This window comes from Wyeomyia smithii, chromosome 1 (genome assembly GCF_029784165.1).
Source record: "Wyeomyia smithii strain HCP4-BCI-WySm-NY-G18 chromosome 1, ASM2978416v1, whole genome shotgun sequence".
Classification (NCBI taxonomy): domain Eukaryota; kingdom Metazoa; phylum Arthropoda; class Insecta; order Diptera; family Culicidae; genus Wyeomyia; species Wyeomyia smithii.
This window is the reverse complement of record NC_073694.1, coordinates 165,902,192-165,924,499: the sequence shown is the minus strand read 5'-3', so window position 1 is coordinate 165,924,499 and position 22,308 is coordinate 165,902,192. Positions and strand designations below refer to the sequence as shown.

The 22,308-nt window shown below is 40.1% G+C and overlaps 3 protein-coding genes across 4 annotated transcripts; 1 reads left to right on the top strand and 2 right to left on the bottom strand.

Moving 5' to 3' along the window:
- Positions 1-3,945: 3,945 nt before the first annotated feature.
- Positions 3,946-6,836, top strand: LOC129718712 (presenilin-2). Of its 2 annotated transcripts, none has more exons than XM_055669757.1 (8): positions 3,946-4,427; positions 4,485-4,951; positions 5,024-5,244; positions 5,306-5,404; positions 5,462-5,632; positions 5,871-6,080; positions 6,146-6,258; positions 6,313-6,836. In XM_055669757.1, the coding sequence occupies exons 1-8, from the start codon at positions 4,239-4,241 to the stop codon at positions 6,466-6,468; spliced, it is 1,626 nt and encodes a 541-aa protein (XP_055525732.1). In that variant the 5' UTR covers positions 3,946-4,238; the 3' UTR covers positions 6,469-6,836. The 2 variants fall into 2 exon arrangements, with proteins under 2 accessions (XP_055525732.1, XP_055525731.1); XM_055669756.1 differs by having other exon boundaries at positions 5,462-5,704.
- LOC129718713 (HSPB1-associated protein 1) lies at positions 6,683-8,403 on the bottom strand. Its single transcript, XM_055669758.1, has 4 exons — positions 7,729-8,403; positions 7,550-7,674; positions 7,273-7,383; positions 6,683-7,211 (listed from the first exon to the last, which is right to left on the bottom strand). The coding sequence occupies exons 1-4, from the start codon at positions 8,306-8,308 to the stop codon at positions 6,834-6,836; spliced, it is 1,194 nt and encodes a 397-aa protein (XP_055525733.1). The 5' UTR covers positions 8,309-8,403; the 3' UTR covers positions 6,683-6,833.
- On the bottom strand, positions 8,318-20,599 carry LOC129718711 (ionotropic receptor 40a). The gene is given in 8 exon segments (XM_055669755.1): positions 8,318-8,497; positions 9,298-9,772; positions 18,235-18,479; positions 18,549-18,903; positions 19,062-19,202; positions 19,256-19,961; positions 20,015-20,140; positions 20,143-20,599. Coding segments are annotated over 7 exon segments (2,172 nt in total). The 5' UTR covers positions 20,569-20,599; the 3' UTR covers positions 8,318-8,497; positions 9,298-9,599.
- Between the last annotated feature and the right edge of the window lie 1,709 nt (positions 20,600-22,308).

Sequence of the window (22,308 nt, the reverse complement as noted above, 5' to 3'; positions counted from 1 at the left end):
TCTTGGGCGAATTCACACAAGTGGCATCGGGCACTCACGAGCAGTGTTAGCAGAACGGTTGATTTTTTTCCATGTAAAACATCACTAATCTAGGGGCTAGACACCTTTATTTTCATGAAAAATATTTCGATAATATTACTCGATATCGGTAGATATATTTTAATAGTTATCGTTTATCTGACAATTGACAACCCTCCAACGATAATATCTCGCTAAACATGTGAAAAGGGCCCATGTGCCATATGTAAACAAGCCACAATTTCACGTTTTTCAATGAATACAAGCTTATTCTACTCGTACAAATAAGATTTTTTGATAAAGAGTGAATTCTTTTATCAATAAATCTTATTGGTAAGAGCAGATTTCGCTTGTATTGATCAAAAAACGAGAAAATTTGGCTTGTTTACATATGGCACATGGGCCCTTTTCACATGTTTGGCGAGATATAACATCAATAAGCTGATATAAATAGCGGGGTGCTCAAAAATGCAACGATAAATGCTTCGTAATATTGAATATTGGAAATATTTCGCAATATATCAATAGTGTCTTGCCCCAAGCCGCGAATAGTGAAAACATTAGAAAAACATGAAAAACGCATGAGGAATCATCAAATTTCGGATATTCAATTTTCAAGTATAATTCGTTCGCGATTTCAACCCGGGCTTAAATTTGTTTGAAGCGTATTTAAAAATATTCAAATTAAATCATGCAGTTTTTAACCAACACGCAACAACTAATACGAAATACCATGCTCTCTACGGTTTTTACTTTCTGCAGTTGTCTAAACGGCAATGTTCTCAAATTTACGGAAAACATCCTACACACTTAACTGCACAATGGTTTCTCGGTAATACTTAATACCGAACTACTTGAAAACTTTTTGGTTTACCGTTATTCTGTAAAAAAATTACTGAGAAATCGGAAACCGAACGTGTTTACCGGAATACTGTAAATTTGTTTACCGAAGAAAACCGAAGAGAATTTACGAGTTCAGTAAACTTAAATACCGAAACTCGGAACCCTGACATCATTCAACCGAGATTTCGTCGAACAAAAAAGCTCTTACCGAGATTCCGGAAAACAGAACTGTCAAAATAACGGGTGCTTCACTAATAGTTTTGTTCGTATTTCGGAGTAGATGTAAAACTATCAGGATTTGTGGCTGATTATTATTATGGAAAAATCTGCAGACCAACTTAAATATTGAGTGAGTATCCAGATTTTTACGCACCATAATGGCGGTCGCTATAATGCTTGTTCGTAATATGCGAACCTCTCTGCTTACGTCAGATTTGCGAATTCTGAAAAATTGGCAACACAAATGTTGCCAGATATATATTTCTTTTGATAAAATATATGAAGACTTCAAACTGACGTAAGCAGAGTTGTCAAAAGGGTGGGTAATTTATTGCGAACTTTGCATTATAGCGTTTGCCATTATGGCACGTAAAAAGCTGGATACTTTTTTAGATCTTGTTTTTATTTTGCTGCGAAGAATATTTGAAGACAAAGGATTAATTCAATTCTTTCTTCACTCAATTTTGCAGGTTATCGACTCGCTTCGCCGGATGGAAGTTGCAGAGTGGTAGTTACTACTTTATTTCCTAGAAGCAATACAACTGTCCTATTACACTAATGCTCTGTTTTGTTGAATCAGTTGACTCAATAATTAATAAATTTATTTGTATATTTAATCGGTTTTGATCATATTCTGAGTTTATCTGAAAAAATCACCCCTCTGGCATCACGCCATATTTCAAGGGCTAACATCTCAACCTGTAAAATCGAGATAGCATATCACCGCTAATTTTCATACATCTTTATCTTACTGCTGACAGCGGGTACAAATTAATTTGAGCCCAGGACATGAGTTCATTGTCATTCACTGTTACTCAGTATAGGGATGCCAAAGGCTCGGAAAAAATCGCAAAATACGTGCTTCAGTAAATTTTACCGAAGTTCTCGTAATAATTCGACAGTTGAATTTTCCGAGTTTCGTAATTATTTATTGAGTATTTCGGTAAAACATTACCGAGAATCTCGTTAAAGCTTGACAGGTTTTCAATTTTTGGTTTTACAGAATCTCGGAATTTTGATGTATTACCGAGATCTCAGCTGTTGAAATCTCGGTATTGTATTTTACCGTACTCGGTGATAATATCTAAGTGTGTAGTACAATTACTAGATGGATTCAAAATTATCAACAGCACGGCATTATATCCCGAAAGACAAGGCAGCGAGTTTATTTGCGATTCGGTAAGAGCCAGGATAATCAACCTTTTCAAGAAGAAACCTACTCTTTTCCTCAATGAGGCTAAAGAAGCTTTCCTGAAGGCCTTTAATATTCCTATCAGTACATCTTCAATATCCGTCATCCTACATGAAGAAGGATTTACTTGGAAGGTACTTGAACGGAGAGCAATCCAAACCCAAGAAGACAAAATTTGTTTTTTTGTCAAAGAGCTTGCAAACATTGATTGGGATCTACATAATCTAGTTTTTCTGGATGAAGTGTCAATTGACAACAGAGGAATGCTACGAAATCGTGGATACGCGATGAAAGGGAAGCGACTCATTTTCAGAGGAGAATTTAATCGCAAGGCCCGTGTATCCTTACTGTGTTTCCTTAATCAAAACGGAATTTCGGACTCGTACATGACGGATGGAGTGCTGTCGCAACATTGCTAACAGCAGAAATGTGTTTAAGCACCCAGGTGTGAATTCTGTTTGGATTCTTGATGGGGCTAGAATTCATTGCCATTATCGTATAGTGGAGTATCTGAGGTGTATGGGTATCCACGTAGTTTTTCTACCTCCGTCCACTCCATATTTCAATCCAATTGAATTCATTTTCGGTTACTGTAGGCGTAAGCTGAAAATAAATTACAAAGAAAACTCTTCTAGGATAATAACTACCATATCAAAAACTTTAAACGAATTTTCAACTTTTGATTGCACCAGAGTGTTTCGTAAATGCGGTTATTTACCGGGCGGAATATTTGACGCGGCAAAAGGACTGAACCAAAACATGGAATCAATTGGATTTGATCTATAAAATTGCCGTTTCTTATTGCTATTTATACTAATCAACGAAAATAAGAACCGTTTATTTAACTTTTAAATCAAAACACAAATCAATTGTGATCACAGTCCAAACAGTCAGTGGTGCTTATTTACGATACACTACCCGTTCGACAAGTAAAAGAGGCAGAGTTCGGGCTCGCAGTACAGTCGAGGCTCAAACCGACCGCACAACCTGAGTCAACTGACCGATGCATGGCTAGCCGAATAGGAACCGATCTTCACCCACGCAGATGATGTTATTAGCCCTGTGGCTCATGTTTTATGGCAAGCAAGAACTAACCGAGGGGTTAGTCAGTTTTCCCATTCCCCACAGTATTCCACATTGTTTATTGTCACAAGAAGACTTTTTCAGCAGTAAACTGTCATAACTTGTGAAAAATATCAAAAAATGCACCGAACATTGTTTTTGGACTTCTACGTCATCAATATTGACAAACAAGGCCCTTTAAACTATTTGCCTTGCCTGTTTACAGCCTGTTGGGTTAAGCCAGCTGCTACTGTGTTGCCAAATTTATTAACTCGCTGCTATCCAAGGAAAGGGTTGTTATTTCCCAAGCCCAAATAGCAACGCCCGGTGAAGTTGCTGCGCTACCACAACCACAGCAGCCAAAATTGACATAAGGCGTTAGTGAACTGATAACGGCTGGTGACTATCATCATCGCATATAACGTTAATGTTTGAAGACGCCATCGTCATCGTCAATAAAGGCGAATCTGGTCGCAGACGTTATCGGTATCAACAATGACGATTGTCGACGAAAATCTACCGTGTTAACAACCCTGGAAAATATCGATTTAAATGTGACTGACAACCCTGCCATACATCAACTGACAATCTCGATTGTGTCTAGAAGCTGTCAATAGACGATTGACGGGATCTATCGCTGAATTGTTTCTATGCGTGTGCAGTATAATTGGGGAAACAATTCGGGAGAAATTTTCTACCAAAAACTGTGCATCGTTGAAGTTTCTCAAATTTAATAACCCGTATCGTGCTTTAATGAAGACATTCTCAGGCAAAAACAGTTATATCCTTATTTTAGACGCACAGTGATACTAGTTCTGGTGTGATTCATACTTCAAACGCACCATTTTCTTAGCAAAGAAAGACTACCAGTAGAGACGAAGTAGAAACAACTTAGTCAATCCTAATGGATGGACACATTAACTTGGATCACACAACAGTGCCCACGTCGTCCGGTCCCGCTGCTGCACCACTGGCCGGACAGATAGCGCGGGGTACTGGCTCCGAATCTGATTCGGTCGACGGTCGGGGTGCTAAACATAAGCGATGGCAAAAGTTCCCACCTGAGGAAGGAGGAGCTCGCCCTTCATACGGGGTCTGTTGATTTGTATTTAGGTTTTTTTACTGATTAACATGATTGTGTTCGTTGTAGACTACGGATAACCTCCCGCAGGTTACAATCCGTGACCCAAATAATCGGACTGGTTCAACAACGGGAAATCAATCGCAGGCACCAGGTCGAAGTGATCCTTCCGATCCAGCTGCGCATCAGCGGGAGGAGGAGGAAGAAGGTCTCAAATACGGTGCCCAGCATGTGATCAAACTCTTTGTCCCCGTCACGCTGTGCATGCTAGTAGTAGTAGCCACTATAAGCTCGATCAATTTTTACTCCACCAAAGATGTGTACTTGGTGTACACACCGTTTCACGAGTTATCCGATGATACTGGCACTAAAATTTGGAACGCATTAGCCAACTCGATGATTCTGATGACAGTGATCGTGATAATGACCATTCTTCTGATCGTACTGTACAAACGGCGCTGCTATAAAGTAATCCACGGCTGGTTGATTATGTCCTCACTGATGCTGTTGTTCTTGTTCAGTTATTTTTACTTGGAGTAAGTGTTTAATGTATACCTAGTTTAAAAATAAGGTTTTGACTGATTGAAAATATTTTCTTCCGACTGTAGGGAGGTTTTACGGGCTTACAATATTCCGTTCGATTATCCAACGGCGTTGCTGCTAATGTGGAATTTCGGCGTAGTAGGTATGATTTCGATCCACTGGCAGGGTCCACTGCGGCTGCAGCAAGGATACCTGATATTTATTGCCGCGCTAATGGCGCTGGTATTTATTAAATATTTGCCCGAATGGACTACATGGGTTGTGTTGGCGGTTATTTCGATATGGGGTGAGAGAGCTACTGTGAAACGTTGCTGTATTGAATTTTTATCAACCGATTTTTGTTCCAGATCTGATTGCTGTATTAACTCCTAAAGGGCCGCTGCGGATACTGGTCGAAACGGCGCACGAACGCAATGAACAAATTTTTCCAGCTTTGATATATTCTTGTGAGTTTAGACGGGCAATAATAATCTGAGCAGAATTTTAATTTTTTACTTCGACAGCAACTATAATGTATTCTTATATGGGAACGCATGCCGATCCGAGCGAAGAAGCCCTAACACGGTCAACGGGAGGTATCAGCGGAGAACGGACCATAGCAACCGGTGTAACCAGCTATGGTTCGACTGGAACACCGGTACACAACCAACAGCAACCATCGGATAATGCTGAAGGTACGCCACTGGTCACGTATCGTGTAAACGTTGGGCCACGCAATACGGAACCTACTTCCGTTGCAGTCAAGGGTAATCGTGCTTTTGTGTCGCAGCGATCAGATTCGCCTTTTTTGGATCTAAAGCTTTCGGGATGTGGAAGGTGTTGGTTTTATTCACACTTGAACGAATCTAAAAGAAATCCTAGATATTCAAAACCAACGTAAAGCACATTAACTAATCTGGAATCTTTCGACAGATCCTTCCGGAGGTTTCACTCAAGAGTGGGCTTCGTCTCGGCAACAACGTGTTACTCGACGGCAAATCGAAGTACAAGCCAACGTTGCAAGTAATCCAAACCGTCCGGAATACCGAACCGTAACAGCCGACACCGAGCGTAGATCTGCTTCAGATAACCGAGGTACCGGCGACTCGCAACAGGTTCCACTATACGAACAGGCAGAAGAGCGTAAGAATCACAATAGACTTCCAAGGCTTATTTGGCAAACGTTTCATACTTGCTACTCGTTACAGGTGGTATTAAGCTCGGCCTGGGCGACTTCATCTTCTACTCGGTGCTGGTAGGAAAAGCATCTAGTTACGGGGACTGGAATACCACGATAGCCTGCTTCGTGGCGATTTTGGTGGTCAGTATAGTCATAATGCAATATTAGCAGGATCATTACTAATCATTATTGTAGGGACTTTGCCTGACGCTGTTGCTATTAGCGATCTTCCGGAAGGCGTTACCGGCGCTACCGATCTCAATCTTTTTTGGACTGATCTTTTGCTTTGTGACGAGCGTAATCGTGAAGCCTTTCACCGAAGCACTCGCATCGGAGCAAGTTTTTATATAGTGGCTATCTGTGTAAGCTTCATTGGATATTGTATCTACTTACCTTAATAAGCGAAATAAGTACCGCTAGTAATCAATTCCGTTTTTATATACTTTCAATCCAATCGGATTAAGTAGGCGAAGCGTGTATTTTATTCTCAGCTGCCAGTCTTATATAAACAACTATACTGTTATTGTACCGGATAAACAAAATCTAACTTATTATCTAATCCCCCATCCATACTGATACGGATTAAAGCGACTATAACTTAAGCATTAGCCAAGCATTGTATTCTAAGTAGAATTTCAGCTCTTATTAGTCCGTCTCAAGAGCAGGGATAAAACTTTTGTACAACAAATCATTCAAATAAAAATTGAAAACAATTATCATTCAAAGTTGATCTTATTTTCGCCTACAAGCGATTCTCTAGTTAAACGAATTAGATCGGGATGACAGGACAGATTGATTGCATGTTCAGCTGCCGCATTTGTTTCTTCCTCATCGCTGGACCTATTTAGGTCGGGATCGAAACGTCGACCGTTAGTTTTCATCATATGGAAAAACTCATGATTTTCAAGTTTATCAACTGTGGTAACAAAATCTACCCATGTCTCAAGCAGTCCATCCAGTACGTTCTGGCTGAGGTAGTTAGTGGGGTGCCCAGCTTTCGCCAAATGCTGGCGTTTGTTAGATGACTGTTGCTCAAGCAGATATCGTAAAGTGTTCTGAAGTTCCGATGAGGATGGAACATCCAAGCTAGTTAGCTAGAGTAAAGTTTAACAATTAAAGAAAATCAGTTGACTTACTTCTAGATGGTCTGTATACCTCGTTTGGGTTGAAAACATGTCGAAGACTGCTAGCCGGTAAGTGCTTTGAGTAGTCTTTTACAATTAAACGAGTTAAACATTCGGAAATGTGTTCTTCGGTGTCACTTTCCTGTAACGTTAAGCAGGTATTAGACGAAGCAAATATTTGCTATTTTTCAATACAGATTTTATTTTGTGCAAATAAAAATCGTACCAAAAATAGCAAATATTTGCTTCGTCTAATACCTGCTTTAAACTGTGATTCAGTATGTTGAATATAACAAGCATACACTTACTAGAGGAAGCCAAGTATTGAAATTGAGTGAACATTCCAAAGTCTCAACATAATGCCACCATTTCGGAGGAATCACAAGAACCATGCCAGGTTCCAGAACCACATAATAAGCATCGTTTTCCAAAGCTGAAAAAATATCTTTCAAACTTCTACGCAATCAAGCAACCACAAATATCCTACCGATAACTGTCGAATATGAGGCTGGACTGTAAAAATTCTCCTCACAGTATACACTAGATTCCTCGTAGGGAACTCGGCTGCGGTGAAGCTTTGCCTCCGGTGGGAACAACAGCCACGATTTACGTCCAAATACCTGAACCACTATATTACATCCGTAAGTATCGTAATGACACGCTGTATGTGCCCCTTTCGAGCCAATCCAAAACGAAACATCTTCAGCAACATCGGGAAATCCTAGCACACCGAAATCAACTCCCGCACGACATTCCGGTGGCAGTTCGCGAATTGAACGATAACTGTAGGAAGCCCAATTGTCGTTGAAATGACCCTGATGTGCACTGGCGTCCCGGTAGAAATCCTTCGCCGTCATTTGTACCTTCGTGCGTGTTCGTTCCCACTGTGGCCGAGTGCCGTTCTGCAGTGTTCCACTGTCGAACGCGAGACTAGGACAAGCATCATACAACCAGCTCAACCATTCCTCGAACGTATGTTTGAAGCACTCCCAGGGAATTTCGAGATTATGGAAAACTACAGGTTTTTTAACATTTAACACAATGTCTTCTATAGTTGAACGATTCATTCGTTTTGTTATGGGCTGCGGTTAGTGCAGTGCGAGAAAGCAGAAGAGTCCAGTCAGCTACGCGCCTTTGTTTGTAAACAATGTGGTGAAGTGTTGTGCATGTCAAAAATACAGACAATTCTGTATTATACTGAGTTTCTATATTATAAAACACTTTTATCTTTTTTTTCATTGATACCTTGATACGCACTTAAAATAAAACAATACTTGAGCATGAGCATGAGCATGATTGACCGCCCGCGGTTGCTACTCCGTTATTGCCAGATCAGCTGTAATTACACAAAGAACCAACAGATGATGTTTGGGACCAACATGCATCCTCAATGTGTAAAAACAGGTGACCTAAATCTTTATATTAGGCAATACCAGCGCCGGCCGCATCCGAATGCAGGTCAAAGAAGGAGTTTGTATAGGAATATGTTGATGTGATACTCGCTTTATTGGAAGCCGAGAACACCTCTGCACTTCCACGAGAAATCACTGGGATGTTGGATAAAGGGGAAGGGATACAGCAGGGTTCGTTTTGGTAAACGATGCGCTAATGTCGGGTTCTTCAGAACAAGTGCCGCGTCTACAAGTTTATTACATCCGCCACGATATTCATAATGTGATTCGAACTTATTTAGTTTGACAATGTAACACCGCAACAATAAAACGTACGCGAGGATACAGGATTTTTGACTAAACCGAGACAACCTCAAATTACCGTATATATCCTCGTAAGGTGATGCTCTTTATACCTTAAACTATTGCGCGTTGTTGATCCATCTGTAGATAATACTATGATATTGATATTTATCGACTAAACGAAATCTACTTCGATTTCCGCTGTAATAATTTAGATGCAACGCGCGAGCAGTCTCCGACTTAACGTTGATGAAGATGATAAAGATATGATGAAATATCTGGGTTCACTTCGCGAACACTTAAAATAAAACAATACTTTCAAAAAAAGTAAAATCTATATCCTTAGAAAAATATCAATTTACCTATATGTCTATCACGAAAGCAATAGTTCAAAGAGTATTGTTCTCGTTGACCACAGTAATACAATTTTGAGGAAGAAAGAAGACTTTCGTACGGTCAGACAGATTTTACAAATGGGTAATAGGCTATAATACACGTTATATTGATATGTCTGAAGAACTCTAGCTTCTCTGGTTGTGCAATTACCCTAAAAATCCTAAAGATCTAACGTGCAATTACCCTAAAGCTTGCTACCAATTTATTCTACTTTATCGACGATTTTATCTGAATGAAATATTTCCCAAACCCGCGCGCGATGAAAGATTTACGGTGAAATGTTGCGAATTGCTTCAAGGAGTTTTCGCCAAAAACGACGAAACAATCTCACTGCTTTGCAATTCATTGATCTCATGAGGCCTGATCGCTCGTCTCTGCTCCTAAAGCGCTCGTACACCCGGCCCAAATATACCGTTTTATTTTCCAATATGAGAATTATTGCTGAAATAGTATACGGATGAACGATTATTTCACACTGAACAGAAGTGACATAAAAATTTATATGAAGTAGAATACGCGGACAAGTAAAAGTAGATCGAAATATTAATGGCCCTAAATAAATCCAATCTATTTTTTATATATATTTTTATAATAAGGCAATTAATTAGACAGTCGCGATCAGCATCAGCTGGTTCAGTTAGTTTTCAACTTTTGTACAAAAAGTCGCAACCTGGATACAAAGCGTAACAATAATACAATGTCAATTATTGAGAATTGAGCAAGTTTATTTTAAGATTTAATAAACTTTCAAAAATCATTTTCAATAATAAACGTTGTTCTATTATTGATGCAAGTTTTCACTCCGTGTGGCTCAACTTTTTTTAATAATTTACGCCCAAAGGGTTTTGTGAGACAATTTTTCAAAAAATAAGAAATTAGCTCAAACGATTCCACGGAACTTTAATAGATGATCAGGAAATTACATGATACGGGAAAATCCATTATAGACTGTTTTACGAGACGTTTCTGAACTCAATTCATTAATGAAATTTTGACAGAAAGCTCGGAACCGCTCACATAACCAGAGATGCCAGATATACAGACAAATCTGTATTATACAGACTTTCTGTGTTGCGATACAGACACGCATAAGCCTACAGATTTTATACAGACATTTAGTATTATACAGATATTACACAGATATCTGATATTCTACATAATGCTTTTACCAGTATACACAAAAAAAACGAACACAAAAACCAAAAGTCACTGTAGCCGTTGCTGGAAAAAGTGAACTAGGAACTGAACACTTTGCTGAACATAATAATCTTGCGTTTTTGAGAGTGAAATCATGACAACGGGAATCGAGTCAGGCTATCGGGGTTTTTATCGGCCCCGTGGGCACTAATCTGCCTGTTTCGCCCCCAGTAACAAACAGCTGATTGTCTCGATCGATTGCCATGCAGGTTATATTGGTTTGTTCTATTCGGAGCAATATCCAACGTTGAAGAATTGCTTAAAATGTCCCAAACCTTGACGGTACTATTTTTATAACCGCGAGACTTCTGCCATCATGTATCAGTTTAGCTACATTACGACGAACGACGATTTTTATCACGGGAAAGACTCTTACTTCTATGTGTTACTTAGATTTAAAAGATAAATTAGTTATCGATTAATCGACCAACTATGATAGACTCGAAAAAGAACAATCAAAACAAGCAATAAAACAAAACAATCTGACAGGTCGACAAATAATTAGGTATCAATGTATCGGTAACTTTTTTTCGCAGCGGTATACAGACTTATACAGACATTTTTATGGATTATACAGACTTGCCAAAAAAAAGTCTGGCATCTCTGCACATAACGCACGTAAAAGCAACATCAATATCAGCAGGATCCGTGAGTCGTGACACCTGTCAGTTCATAAAATGGTCTATATTGTTTGTCATTATACGATGAAAGTTGAGTAAAGTGACATAAAAAATGGTCGGTGTGCAGCCAAACCATGCGCCGGAAACATCATTTCGAGTAATTGGCGTTCATAGTTTACCGCACCGTATGTTTTCTACACTGGTTGGTAAACGGCTGGGCATGTGTCCCAAACTCCACGAGATGCCATATCATATACTGACTGGAAAAGCGAAGCCTCGTCAGCTATATCTGAGACGGTAGCCTCGTCGCGAGCCCTAGTACGGTAGCATCGGAATATGAATTACTACGAACCGCCGTTGCCCACGGACCATTATTTCATCTTTGCGGACAGTCTCAGTTCCATTGAGGCTCTCCGATCGATGAAAGATGTTAAGCACTCTCCGTATTTCCTGGGGAAAATACGGGAACATCTGAGTGCTTTATCCGAAAAATCGTTTCAGATTACCTTAGCGTGGGTCCCTTCTCACTACTCTATACCGGGAAATGAGAAAGCGGACTCTTTCGCTAAGGTGGGCGCAACAAACGGTGATATTTACGAAAGACCAATTGCTTTTAATGAATTTTTCGCACTTGTACGTCAGAATACGATCATCAGTTGGCAAAATGCTTGGACCAGAGGGGAATTGGGAAGGTGGTTACATTCCATAATCCCCAAAGTATCGACGAACCCGTGGTTCAAGGGGTTGGATGTAGGTCGGGATTTCATTTGCGTGATGTCCCGGCTAATGTCCAATCACTATAGATTTGACGCGCATCTCCGTCGTGTTGGGCTCGGGGAAAGTGGTATCTGTGCCTGTGGTGAAGGTTATCACGAAATAGAGCATGTGGTTTGGTCATGCCCTGTACACCGTGACGCCAGGTCTAAATTAATAGCTTCCCTGCAGGCCGAAAGTAGGCAGCCGGCTGTTCCTGTTCGTGATGTCTTGGCGAGCCGTGACCTATCCTACATGTCCCTTATATACGTTTTCCTGAAATCCATCCACGCCCCAGTTTAATCCTATTCCCTTCCGCCTACATCCAACCAAACGACAAGAACACGTTAAGACCCCGGATCCGGAAACAGCAACTAGTCCCGCACGATACTCTCAGGTCCCGAGGGAGACAACCCAATATGCCAGTCCGTAATATCTTGGCCCAGCAGCGGAACATGTGCTTACCTATGGCAATGAAAACCATCATACAGTAAACCAGTGCTTTTAATGCAAAATATTATAGCTTTAAGTTACATTTAGTTTCAGCTCGTAGTCGGCAGCGAGGATAAAAAATTTGCTTTTAGTTATTAAGATACTTTAGAAAGTAAGCTACCAGATATAATTGGCGCCGTTAAACATTGAATTGTATTTGTGCCGTGTCAAATAAATTATAGATGAAGAAAAAAAAATTCACTGCCGTTCAAAGCATAGTTGTCACAGCGTGCATAAGATTTGTATGAACATGGGACTAAAATGATTTGAACGGCAGTCCAGAGAATGCGGAACGGAATAATCGGCATGGACCTAGGCAAATGGAAAAGGACAACGATTATTGGAAACTCGGTACTTGGAATGTAAGGACTATACTCAAAAAGACACGCACAGGTTTCCTGGCCAGGGAGCTGCAGAAAATGAATGTGGTCCGGGCAGTAGATCCTATTACGGACACTTCATTTAAATACCACATTTGCTTCCACTTCCACTCTACCACGAACGAAAATGGCCTGAGTTTTATCAATTTCGCTGCAAGGCTACTTGTAGTACATATTTTGCAGGCCGGAATATTCGAAAGCACACCACGAAAGCACGCAGATCGACCATGTTCTTCTGATCGATGGTCGGCACCTGGGAGGGAGAAACGGATACGAAGCTGTGTAAGTGTCAAAATGAACCAGAATGAGCTGTCATCGACTGTCAATTTGAACCAAGGAAAAAAAAGCCTTGTTTTGCGATAAGTATTGTTATAACTGAAACCTTTCAGTTGCTCGAAAAAATATTCATCGCAAACAGTTTTTGCATTCATTGTCGTTTCACAAAATATTTTGGTTTGTTTTTACGTGAAATAATAAATATCATAAGCTTTAAGTAATAATCATGCTAGCGTACTTCGATTATTTAACTTGCGCTTCTCTGGATTTAAGGCTTTGGTTACAATTTCGAACATACTTCACTACGGTCGAATTCAAAACTCTGAAAAAACTTTCATATAACGGCAAATTGAAAAAAAAAACACATACTCGAAAAATTAGTCTGTAAAATTTGCACATTATTCGCGTTGAAAAAGATTTTGAAGGCTATTCGCACTTATGTGAGCTCTCATATGTAATTGTCAAAATGTGCGTGATGACAAAAGCAAAAATATTTCCTTTCTTCTTTTTCGCAAGCAAAAACCGAACAAATATCAGCAACACCGTCAACGCGAATTCCTGATGTTACTAAAAACTTCGTTTGAGTCATGCATGCGTTACAGCAAGAAGATAGTTACACGCTATCAGAAAACGACGCATGTGCGTGTTCTCTGTTTTGAGTGTAGTATTCGTTTCTCCCTCCCAGGTCGGCACTATTCAGACGTTACTGACGTAAGGTCGTTCGGATGACCAAAGTTGATTCTGATCACTATTTTTTATATGCAAGATCCTCGCCCAACGTATTGAAATCGAGCTTCTACAGAAAGGTTAACATCATGTACAACAACAAGGAGGGAAACCTGATTACTAATAAATCAGAGGTGGCCAGGCGTTGGAAACAACATTTAGAGTGCTGTTGAACTGCGAGCACTGAAGACAGAGGCGTCGAAAGGAACAGAATGGGTATTGAGAATTATGGACAACCTGTGGGGTTGGTAAACGGCATAAAATAAACCCCAGTGTGGTCCAAAGCATAATGCTCAGCAACTCCTATCCCTACCTCCACGTGTTACCGACTGGTAAGCGAGCAACCAGAGGAAGATCGTTGAACCAATGGGAACTTGGTCGTATGCTGACAGGAAAGGCGACGTTGTTCTTCTTGGAGAGCAGCTTACCTAGGTGTCCGTTCCTCAGGTTAGGGGTGACACGAACAGCGAATGATCCGGAGCGGACAGCTGAACTATGACATGCGGTGTCTCGCCAGCTACATCCAAGATGACAACCCCGTCGCGAAACTAGGCATCGCAGACCTAGTTAGGCAACATACTGAAATAAACATACTACGAACAAGTCAGAGGATGATACGAATCAGAACAATCGGTATAGACCTAGGCTAACGAAAATCATCATAAACACAGCCAAAACGAAGAACATGGTGGCTGGCAGAAAGCGTGGTAATTCTACGGGTGTTGGAGCTGCAGTGGAGATGAATGGGGATATTTTCGAAGTGTTTTCGACGAATCGTGGGCGTGGAAGGAGGCCGATCGACGAGCGCTTGGGGTCTTATACAAACACGCAGATATTGTCAAGCTGATGAAAAACGGCAGATTGCAGTTGGCTGGCCACGTAGCACGGGCTGTCAAACTTGTTGTTCAACATCGCATTGGAAGGAGCTATATGGCGGCCAGGCGTGCAGAGAAATGGCACCACCATTACGAAGTGTCACATGCTCCTAAGTTTTGCGGACGATATCGACATCATTAGTATTACCCGTAAAATGATGGAAGAGGCCTTTGAACCTCTCAAAAGAAAGTTGTGAGAAGACAGCTTGTCGAAGTACATGATGGCTGGTAGAAGTGGTGATAGATCCTGCAAACCCTTACAGAACTAACACTATAAAACAATGATCCTCCCGGTGGCTCTCTATGGCCATGAAGCAATGACACTGAAAGAGGCTGTTCGGCGAGCTCTTGGTGTTTTTGAGCGTAGAATTTTGCCTTGGCGGCAAACTGGAAAAATATGTTTGGCACAGACGCATAAACCATGAAGTGTACCATCAGTCTTACAAATCGGCGAATATAGTCAAGCGGATACAATACGGCGATTTCAGTGGGCAAAAACTATATTTAGCAGGAATTGCGATAGAGGCCATCGACTTCGGGGTAGATTCCGCACTCGTTGGATGTGTGCTGTCGACGAGGATGCCCGCGTAACAGATGTTAGCAGATAGCAGCCCAAGACCGAGTGATATGGTGACAGAATATGTCGATAACACAGTGCAACAATTTTTTTGCCTTGGCTTCTGTGTATGATTTTTTGATGAAGTTTGATGCAAAACCAAATATCCCCGAGTTTGAACATATTTCAACTTAAGGGGCAACAATGGCGCCATTTTGAGAAATCGGAAATTTTCGTTGTTCTTTCGACGCCATTTTGTTTTGAAGCCAAAAATCAAAATTCTAAGAGTTTGTCTACCTATTAGCATCTTCTTACTTATCTTGAAAAAAAGATCTTAAATCGGAAAAAAGCAAAGCCACAGACAGACGTCCAAGCAAGAACAACATTGATCAGAATTTCCGTGTAAATTTTCAAAGTAAATTGCGTTATAAATCACTTGTACACTAGCGCCGCCTGGTGACCTTATCGCTACAATAAATTTTTTTTCGCTGGTGTACGAGGCTGGCGAAACTTGTAGCGCTATCTGGTTACGGATTGCTACTACAAAAAACTTTACACAAGTTTGGAACTCAGCTTGGACGTCTGTCTGCGGCAAAGCCTTGGTGCTACAACATTCCGATTCGGAACTTGACCTTCTATTTATTTTTACACAGACTTTGCAGCCAATTATTTAGTGTACAGGACAATTGCGGGGCTAACGCTACGATCCTACTGACACTAACAGTCTCTCCCGAGACGAAACTCGAACCTACGACGATTGGCTTGTTAGACCAGCATCGTACCTTGAGACCATCTGGAAGATTCGGACAGACTCTCGATATTATTTTGCTTTGTGCATTATATTGAAACCCGTACAAAAGCGTAATCGTAGAATGATCGTTTTCAGTTCAGTTTTTGTCCGATTTAAGATCTGTTTTTTTTAAGCAGGGTTAGAAGATGCTAATATGCGGACAAACTCTTAGAATTTTGATATTTGGCTTTAAAACAAAATGGCGTCGAAAAAACATGGAAAATTTCCGATTTCTCAAAAATTTCCAAATGGCGCCATTGTTGCCCCTTAAGTTGAAATATGGTCAAACTCGGGGAAATTAGGTTTTGCATCAAAATACACAAAAAATATGTATAGAAACCAAGGCAGAAAAAAAGTCAATTTTTGTTGCACTTTTTTTCTACGCACTGCTACACAGGAATGTTGTAAAACAGGTCGGACTCGATTATATACAGTCTCCGAAAAAATTTTCACTGTATATAATCGAATCCTGTATATAATTTATTATATATTATTTTTTTTTGTTTATTTTTTTTTTGTTTATTTTGCATAAATATTTTGTTGTTTTTGAATAAATAAGTAGGATTTTTGTGACTAACCCCCTTAAAGTCGCAAAAAACCTTTCTTACAAAAATATATGTATATATATTCGAATCAGAAAATTTTGTTTTTGTTTATTTTGCATACATCTTTTGTTGTTTTTAAATAAATAAGTAGAATTTTTTTGACTAACCCCCTTAAAGTCGCAAAAAACCTTTCTTACAAAAATATATGTATATATAATCGAATCAGAAAAATTTTTTTTTTGTTTATATTGCATACATCTTTTGTTGTTTTTAAATAAATAAATAGAATTTTTTGACTAACCCCCTTAAAGTCGCAAAAAACCTTTCTCACAAAAATTGATGCATGTATAGATTTCGTAGTTACTCTTTATGTTATTGCAGTCAGCCATGGCAAGAACACTACACCGTGCTGCACGGGTGCCACTTTTGCATAGAAACACTACACGGCGTGTACGGTCGTTCTTACACATCACGCAGTGCAAGTTGCAATACACGCCGTGTAGTGTTTTAAATATTTTCTCCGTAGCAGTGCGTGTTTTAAACATGACTGATTGCAGTCAAACCTTAAGAAAAATTTTGATCAGTGTGTATTGTGTTTGTTTACTCTTTTAGCTTTGATATTGTTGTGCTGCGTTATCAAGCAATTCAGAAGTAGATTGGCTAATAAAAACATTGCCTTTAATTTATTTAAATTTTTGCTCACCAGTATTGATTTCAACTTCATAAAAATAAGTATTTGAAAAGAGTCAATCTCTATCACCTTAACCTTAACATTGAAATAATAATATTAGGGTCCATTCTAATTTAACGTGACATAAATATTGGACTTCCGGAAAACCCTCACCACTTTGTCTAGCATGTTTCCAATACTCAGCACACCAGGCATAAAAAATTTCCTCAGCCCTGCTTGCGTTATGTAACATTTGAACGGACTTTTATGAATCAATAAGGAAGCGCTTATTTATAACGTAACGCAAGAATAATTATTGTTGATCTCCTTTCCCCCTTTGCCGTGCTTTTTGTTTAAATTTTCCGTATGGGTTGCAACACTCTTTCCCGTTTCCTGAGCGTTACATAATTTGTGAACGTTCCCTCGCGATATTTCTGTTTTAGATCAGCTTTACTTTACTTGAAGAATTATGGCTCAAAAACAAACGTTTTGGGTCAAAACATGTTGCGTTACGTCATATTGGACTGAAGGGAACGTCCATTAATTACGTACCGTAAATAAAAACTATTTTCGACCCCCTCTTTCCTCGGGTAACGCTCTTTGTATAGATCTTCAAAATTTTGAGTATTGATTGCGACGTTTCGTCAGATCTCTACCTCCCCCAAGCGTTACGTATTTTTGGACGATCCCTATACGACATTGCTGCTTTAGGTAAGTTATATTTAAAATTGAAAAAAAAAATTATGATTCGATTATATACAATTTTGTATATAATCGAATCATATATAATCGAATCAATATATAATCGAGTCTGTATATAATCGAGTCCGATCTGTAATATTAAATTTCATCTACACTATCTATTTCATCTACACTGGAGTTAATAACTCGATACAAAATGAAATGACTTTTGGTTCGGCTGGCCGCACGCCGACCAGATGTACAGTGCAAGTAAAGCAAAACGCTAACCCCAAAATAGTCATTATAGACGCCTAATTGTTTCTTTAAGAAAAAAAAACCTACCTCCAAGGGAGTGCCCAAAGGCCAATGCCAGAAACGCTCCCTGTAGCATCCGTAAGTTCATCGGTTGCAGCTTTTCGTTACTTTCAACTGCTTTTTTCGACTTACCACCTTCAGCTTCCAGGCTTTCTGACCTTGTAGTTTTGGCCGACTCGTCCGCAAACTGTCCAGTTTGACTGCCAAACATTCGTTCGTATTCAGCAATAGTTATTTTTTCGATAATTCCTGCCTCGAAAAGGCGCATGATTCTAAAAAAACGAAAAAAAATCATTTCCAATATTACGCATCGATTGGAGAGTTAGCAAAACAGATTTTACACTTCATTCAAGCTGTCTAGAAATGGGGACCCGTACTGGACTGCGACTGCCGAATAACGCGTGTATAATTTTTCGCTCAACTGAAATCGATGCGCACCGTAGCGTTTGGTGTTGAAATACAACGTTTCACGTCCTCCGAACACTGCTCGTTTTGAGTTGACGAGCAGTATGCGTATTCCCTCTTCCACCGAGGACACCAAGTACGACTCGTTACAAGGATGCCGTTGCGTGAGGCGATATAGGCGTTGTAAAATTCCGCTACTGTTGACTAGAACGGCTTGAAATGCACTTTCCCGTTCCACCAGCAACTGGTACCCGTTACGCTACATCAGCACTTCTAGCTTTCCTAATGTATCTGTGAATTGGGAAACATGTTTTCAATGAGGTTTCTGTACCCTCAGATTGAAAATATGTAACTTTTCCATTTAATTACAATAACTTGGAATGCAATAAGATGGAAATACGATAATTACAATTCGTGGATGAAGACTAAAGAAATACATTAGGTTATACCAATAGGAGCCTCGCAAGCCGGCCTTGCAAGTTGCGATGTAAGCTGAGCAGAATACACATCTCCCAAAACATACGTTGCACATAACCACAAAAGTATCGAAAAAAAGCGAGCCACGTGGCCGTTGTATGGAATAACAGCAGCTGAAAGGAAGTTGTTTGAGCAACAATACAAATGTGAATAATCACTTTCTCACATTGCCTTAAATAGACGTTGATGGTGTACCAAACACATCGATCCAAGCTGGGATATTGTGGGGTCCCCGCAATCTCAGTCCGCTGCGGCACACGATAGTTCATCTCCTGGATGTATTGCATATGGTAGAAGGACGTCTCGCGACAAACTTTCAAACGTGTCATTTTTGCAAACCAGCCGCTGGTCCACTGCTCAAGCCGATACGGCAGTGCAATGATCATATATAAAATAGGTCCCGATATCATTATGGTAATCAGTACCAGCGGCCACACCGTGATTTGAAAAGGTCTAACCAAAGCCAACGCTTCGCTGAGCTTCCGCGGAGCATGCGTAGTAAATACGGCCGAATCTGCCAATGTAAAAAACGAAAACTCAACAGCCTGCATTCGTTCCCACGTTACAGCGACATCGCCCAGGTACAGATCAACTTCCCTGCGCTGTAACATCCCCAGAGCACCACTAAAAGTAGCGTTTCCCTCACTACCCATTACCGTTCCTTGTATGTTATCTTCCTGCTCGACGTATTTGAAGCTGAAGTTCATCCTATCGGCAATCAGTTGCATCAAATTATGGTCTCTGCCACCGGTCACTTTGAAGCTAATCTCCTCTACAACGTTGGTACAGTTCTCCCGCAAATCGAACTCGTATTCTGTTCCATTGCACGATTCATTCATTTCATTTTGACTGACGAAATGCCACGGCGGTTTCTGCAAAACAGGATTCAACTTACATCAAAACCAAAACTCGAATTTAAACTTACATGAATAACCGGTATAGTAAACACGCGCCCTTCAAAGTTCTTGTACACCTCGGTGGGAGTCGGAAGCAACGGTACCGTTTTGAAAGTCATGTCATTCACATCGAACCAGTTTGCACTCAGCAGCTCGCATGGTTATTTGGCTTGGCCTGGTTGTAGAAGATTCTAAAGATGTTCTGTTTCGGATTAGTTATGACCGCTACTCGCAGAGGTTCTTTCAGAAGCGATCGATCTAGATCGGTTGGAACTTTCTTTGCGCCCCAGAAAAATATGTACAAACTCAGCCGGTGAGCTAACCGGCGGTCTGCAATGTCCTGCAGCATTTCACCTGGATGACAAAACAGTAGACTGGTGGTGGCTACCGATTTCTTCAAATTGTCGGCAATATAGCGATAGTAGTTCTCTGAATCGTTGATGAAGATACACGTCGGAATGTGGTGATGGTGGATCATAACGGTGAGCCGATCTATTTTGTCGATTTTGGTTTCGTTTAGCACCAAAACTGCCAACGTTTCCGGCGCCAGTAGATTGATCATTTCCGCCAGTCCGAGAACCATTCCGGAGTGGTTCGAAGGATCGGGAAGTGGCGAGAGGTGGTCGTGATAGGCTTGAGTTTTTTTAAAAATAAAAGGTTAGGTTTTTGAAGGTTAGGGTTGGAGTTAGGTTTTGTATCTTTACGAACAGCGGACAAAAATTCATTCGGCCTTATTCACACTAACGGTTGTATCTGATTTTCGTACAAAAAGATCAATTTGGACGAAGAAAAATATGCTATTTTCATTTTTGAATGAGCCAAGTAAAGCGGTATTTGACGATTCGGAATCCATTCGCGCGAAAATAGGAATGCGGATTTTTGATGATTTCATCCGAAAATAAGCGTAAGAAACATTATTTATATAATATTTAACGCATCCAGGGCCGGCGGTTCATGTGGGTAGTGTGGGTAGTAGTACCCACTCGGAAAACGTCTCTGTGGGTACTTACCCACACGGAATTATCCCCCTCCATTGCTTACTACCCACTCGGGAAAATAATGTGACGCCGGCCCTGAACGCATCTTATTGGAGAATACATTGCGAAACGAAAATCCCATGAAGCATATTATTTAAATATATTATAGACCAGCGGTTCTCAACCTGGGGTACGCGTACCCCCGGGGGTACTCGAAAGCTTACAGAGGGTACGCGAAAAAAAAATCAGTAATGGCGGACAAAGAAATTTTTCATTGTAATACTTTTGTTGTTCAATCGTGCTCTTAAAACATGACTGTAGAAATCAAACAAACTATAGTTCAATTTGAAACCAGAAATAGAATTCCACAACATGACCTACCACTACCCTCTCGCACTCTGCGAAAACATTCCAAGACAGGGGGTAAAATCGATATAAAAAAAGTCGCCAAGGGGTACGCGGACAAAAAAAGGTTGAAAATCGCTGTTATAGACAATAGGGGTCTCAAAACACTTCCTTGCAGCACTCAAATGGAATCCGAATACAAATCATAAAAGAATTCCTTTGAGTATTACTACATAGTATTAAGTATCAGGCTTTTTCCTTCAACGATACATTGAGCTGCAGCATACTCGTCCGAAACATACTGTAGATTCACGTTAGCTTCCATCATGTTCAAAATTGTTTTATTGTAGTATTAATGTCTACCTCGCAGCTTCTCCGTTTATAAAAAATTTAAACTTCTACACAGAGCATTTTAGAGCAGTTGGGTAGGCGCATGTATCTGTAAGGTCGAACAGTTTCATCAACATTTTTGTAGATTTTCTCTTTGCTACTATAAAAATACTCTATTAGGTTTTATTTTCTTCAATTTTTCTTTGACGGCAATTGCTTTATTTTCCGATTCTAATGGTTGAAGAATCATAGTTTCGGGCATGACGAATTTAGAATTTGTTTCGGGCATGACGAATTTAGGAATAAATGCTTACTGCGCTTACCTTCAGTAAAATTGGCAGTATGCTTATGTCTTAAGTATTTGCAATAAGGATTTTTATCATCATATTCACATATTACAAGTTTATCTATAAAATCTACGAGTTTGTCAAAGCTTGCTGGGTTTTCAGTGTCGATTTTTGGTGCATCCTCAGCTCAGAAAAGAATATGATCATGAGGAGATCCTCGTTGCTGGTATTCTCGCCTTCGTAAATAAAACTGTTATCGGATTTCCATCAATAATACCTCCGTCAGTTATCATGTTCATAATTTGCTCGATCCTGTTATTGTAGTACATCGCAAAAAATGTTGGATTGTCTGGAATAAGCTTCGACTTTTTTTCATAGCATAAA

Excerpts from the sequence above, each read along its gene's own strand:
- LOC129718713 (XM_055669758.1), bottom strand. The coding sequence starts at position 8,308 with ATGAATCGTTCAACTATAGAAGACATTGTGTTAAATGTTAAAAAACCT. Across the intron at positions 7,384-7,549 it reads TCAATACTTGGCTTCCTCTA|GAAAGTGACACCGAAGAACA; the intron begins GTAAGTGTATGC and ends TTAACGTTACAG. Across the intron at positions 7,212-7,272 it reads ATGTTTTCAACCCAAACGAG|CTAACTAGCTTGGATGTTCC; the intron begins GTATACAGACCA and ends ACTTTACTCTAG.
- LOC129718712 (XM_055669756.1), top strand. The coding sequence starts at position 4,239 with ATGGATGGACACATTAACTTGGATCACACAACAGTGCCCACGTCGTCC. Across the intron at positions 4,428-4,484 it reads GAGCTCGCCCTTCATACGGG|ACTACGGATAACCTCCCGCA; the intron begins GTCTGTTGATTT and ends TGTTCGTTGTAG. Across the intron at positions 6,081-6,145 it reads ATACGAACAGGCAGAAGAGC|GTGGTATTAAGCTCGGCCTG; the intron begins GTAAGAATCACA and ends TACTCGTTACAG.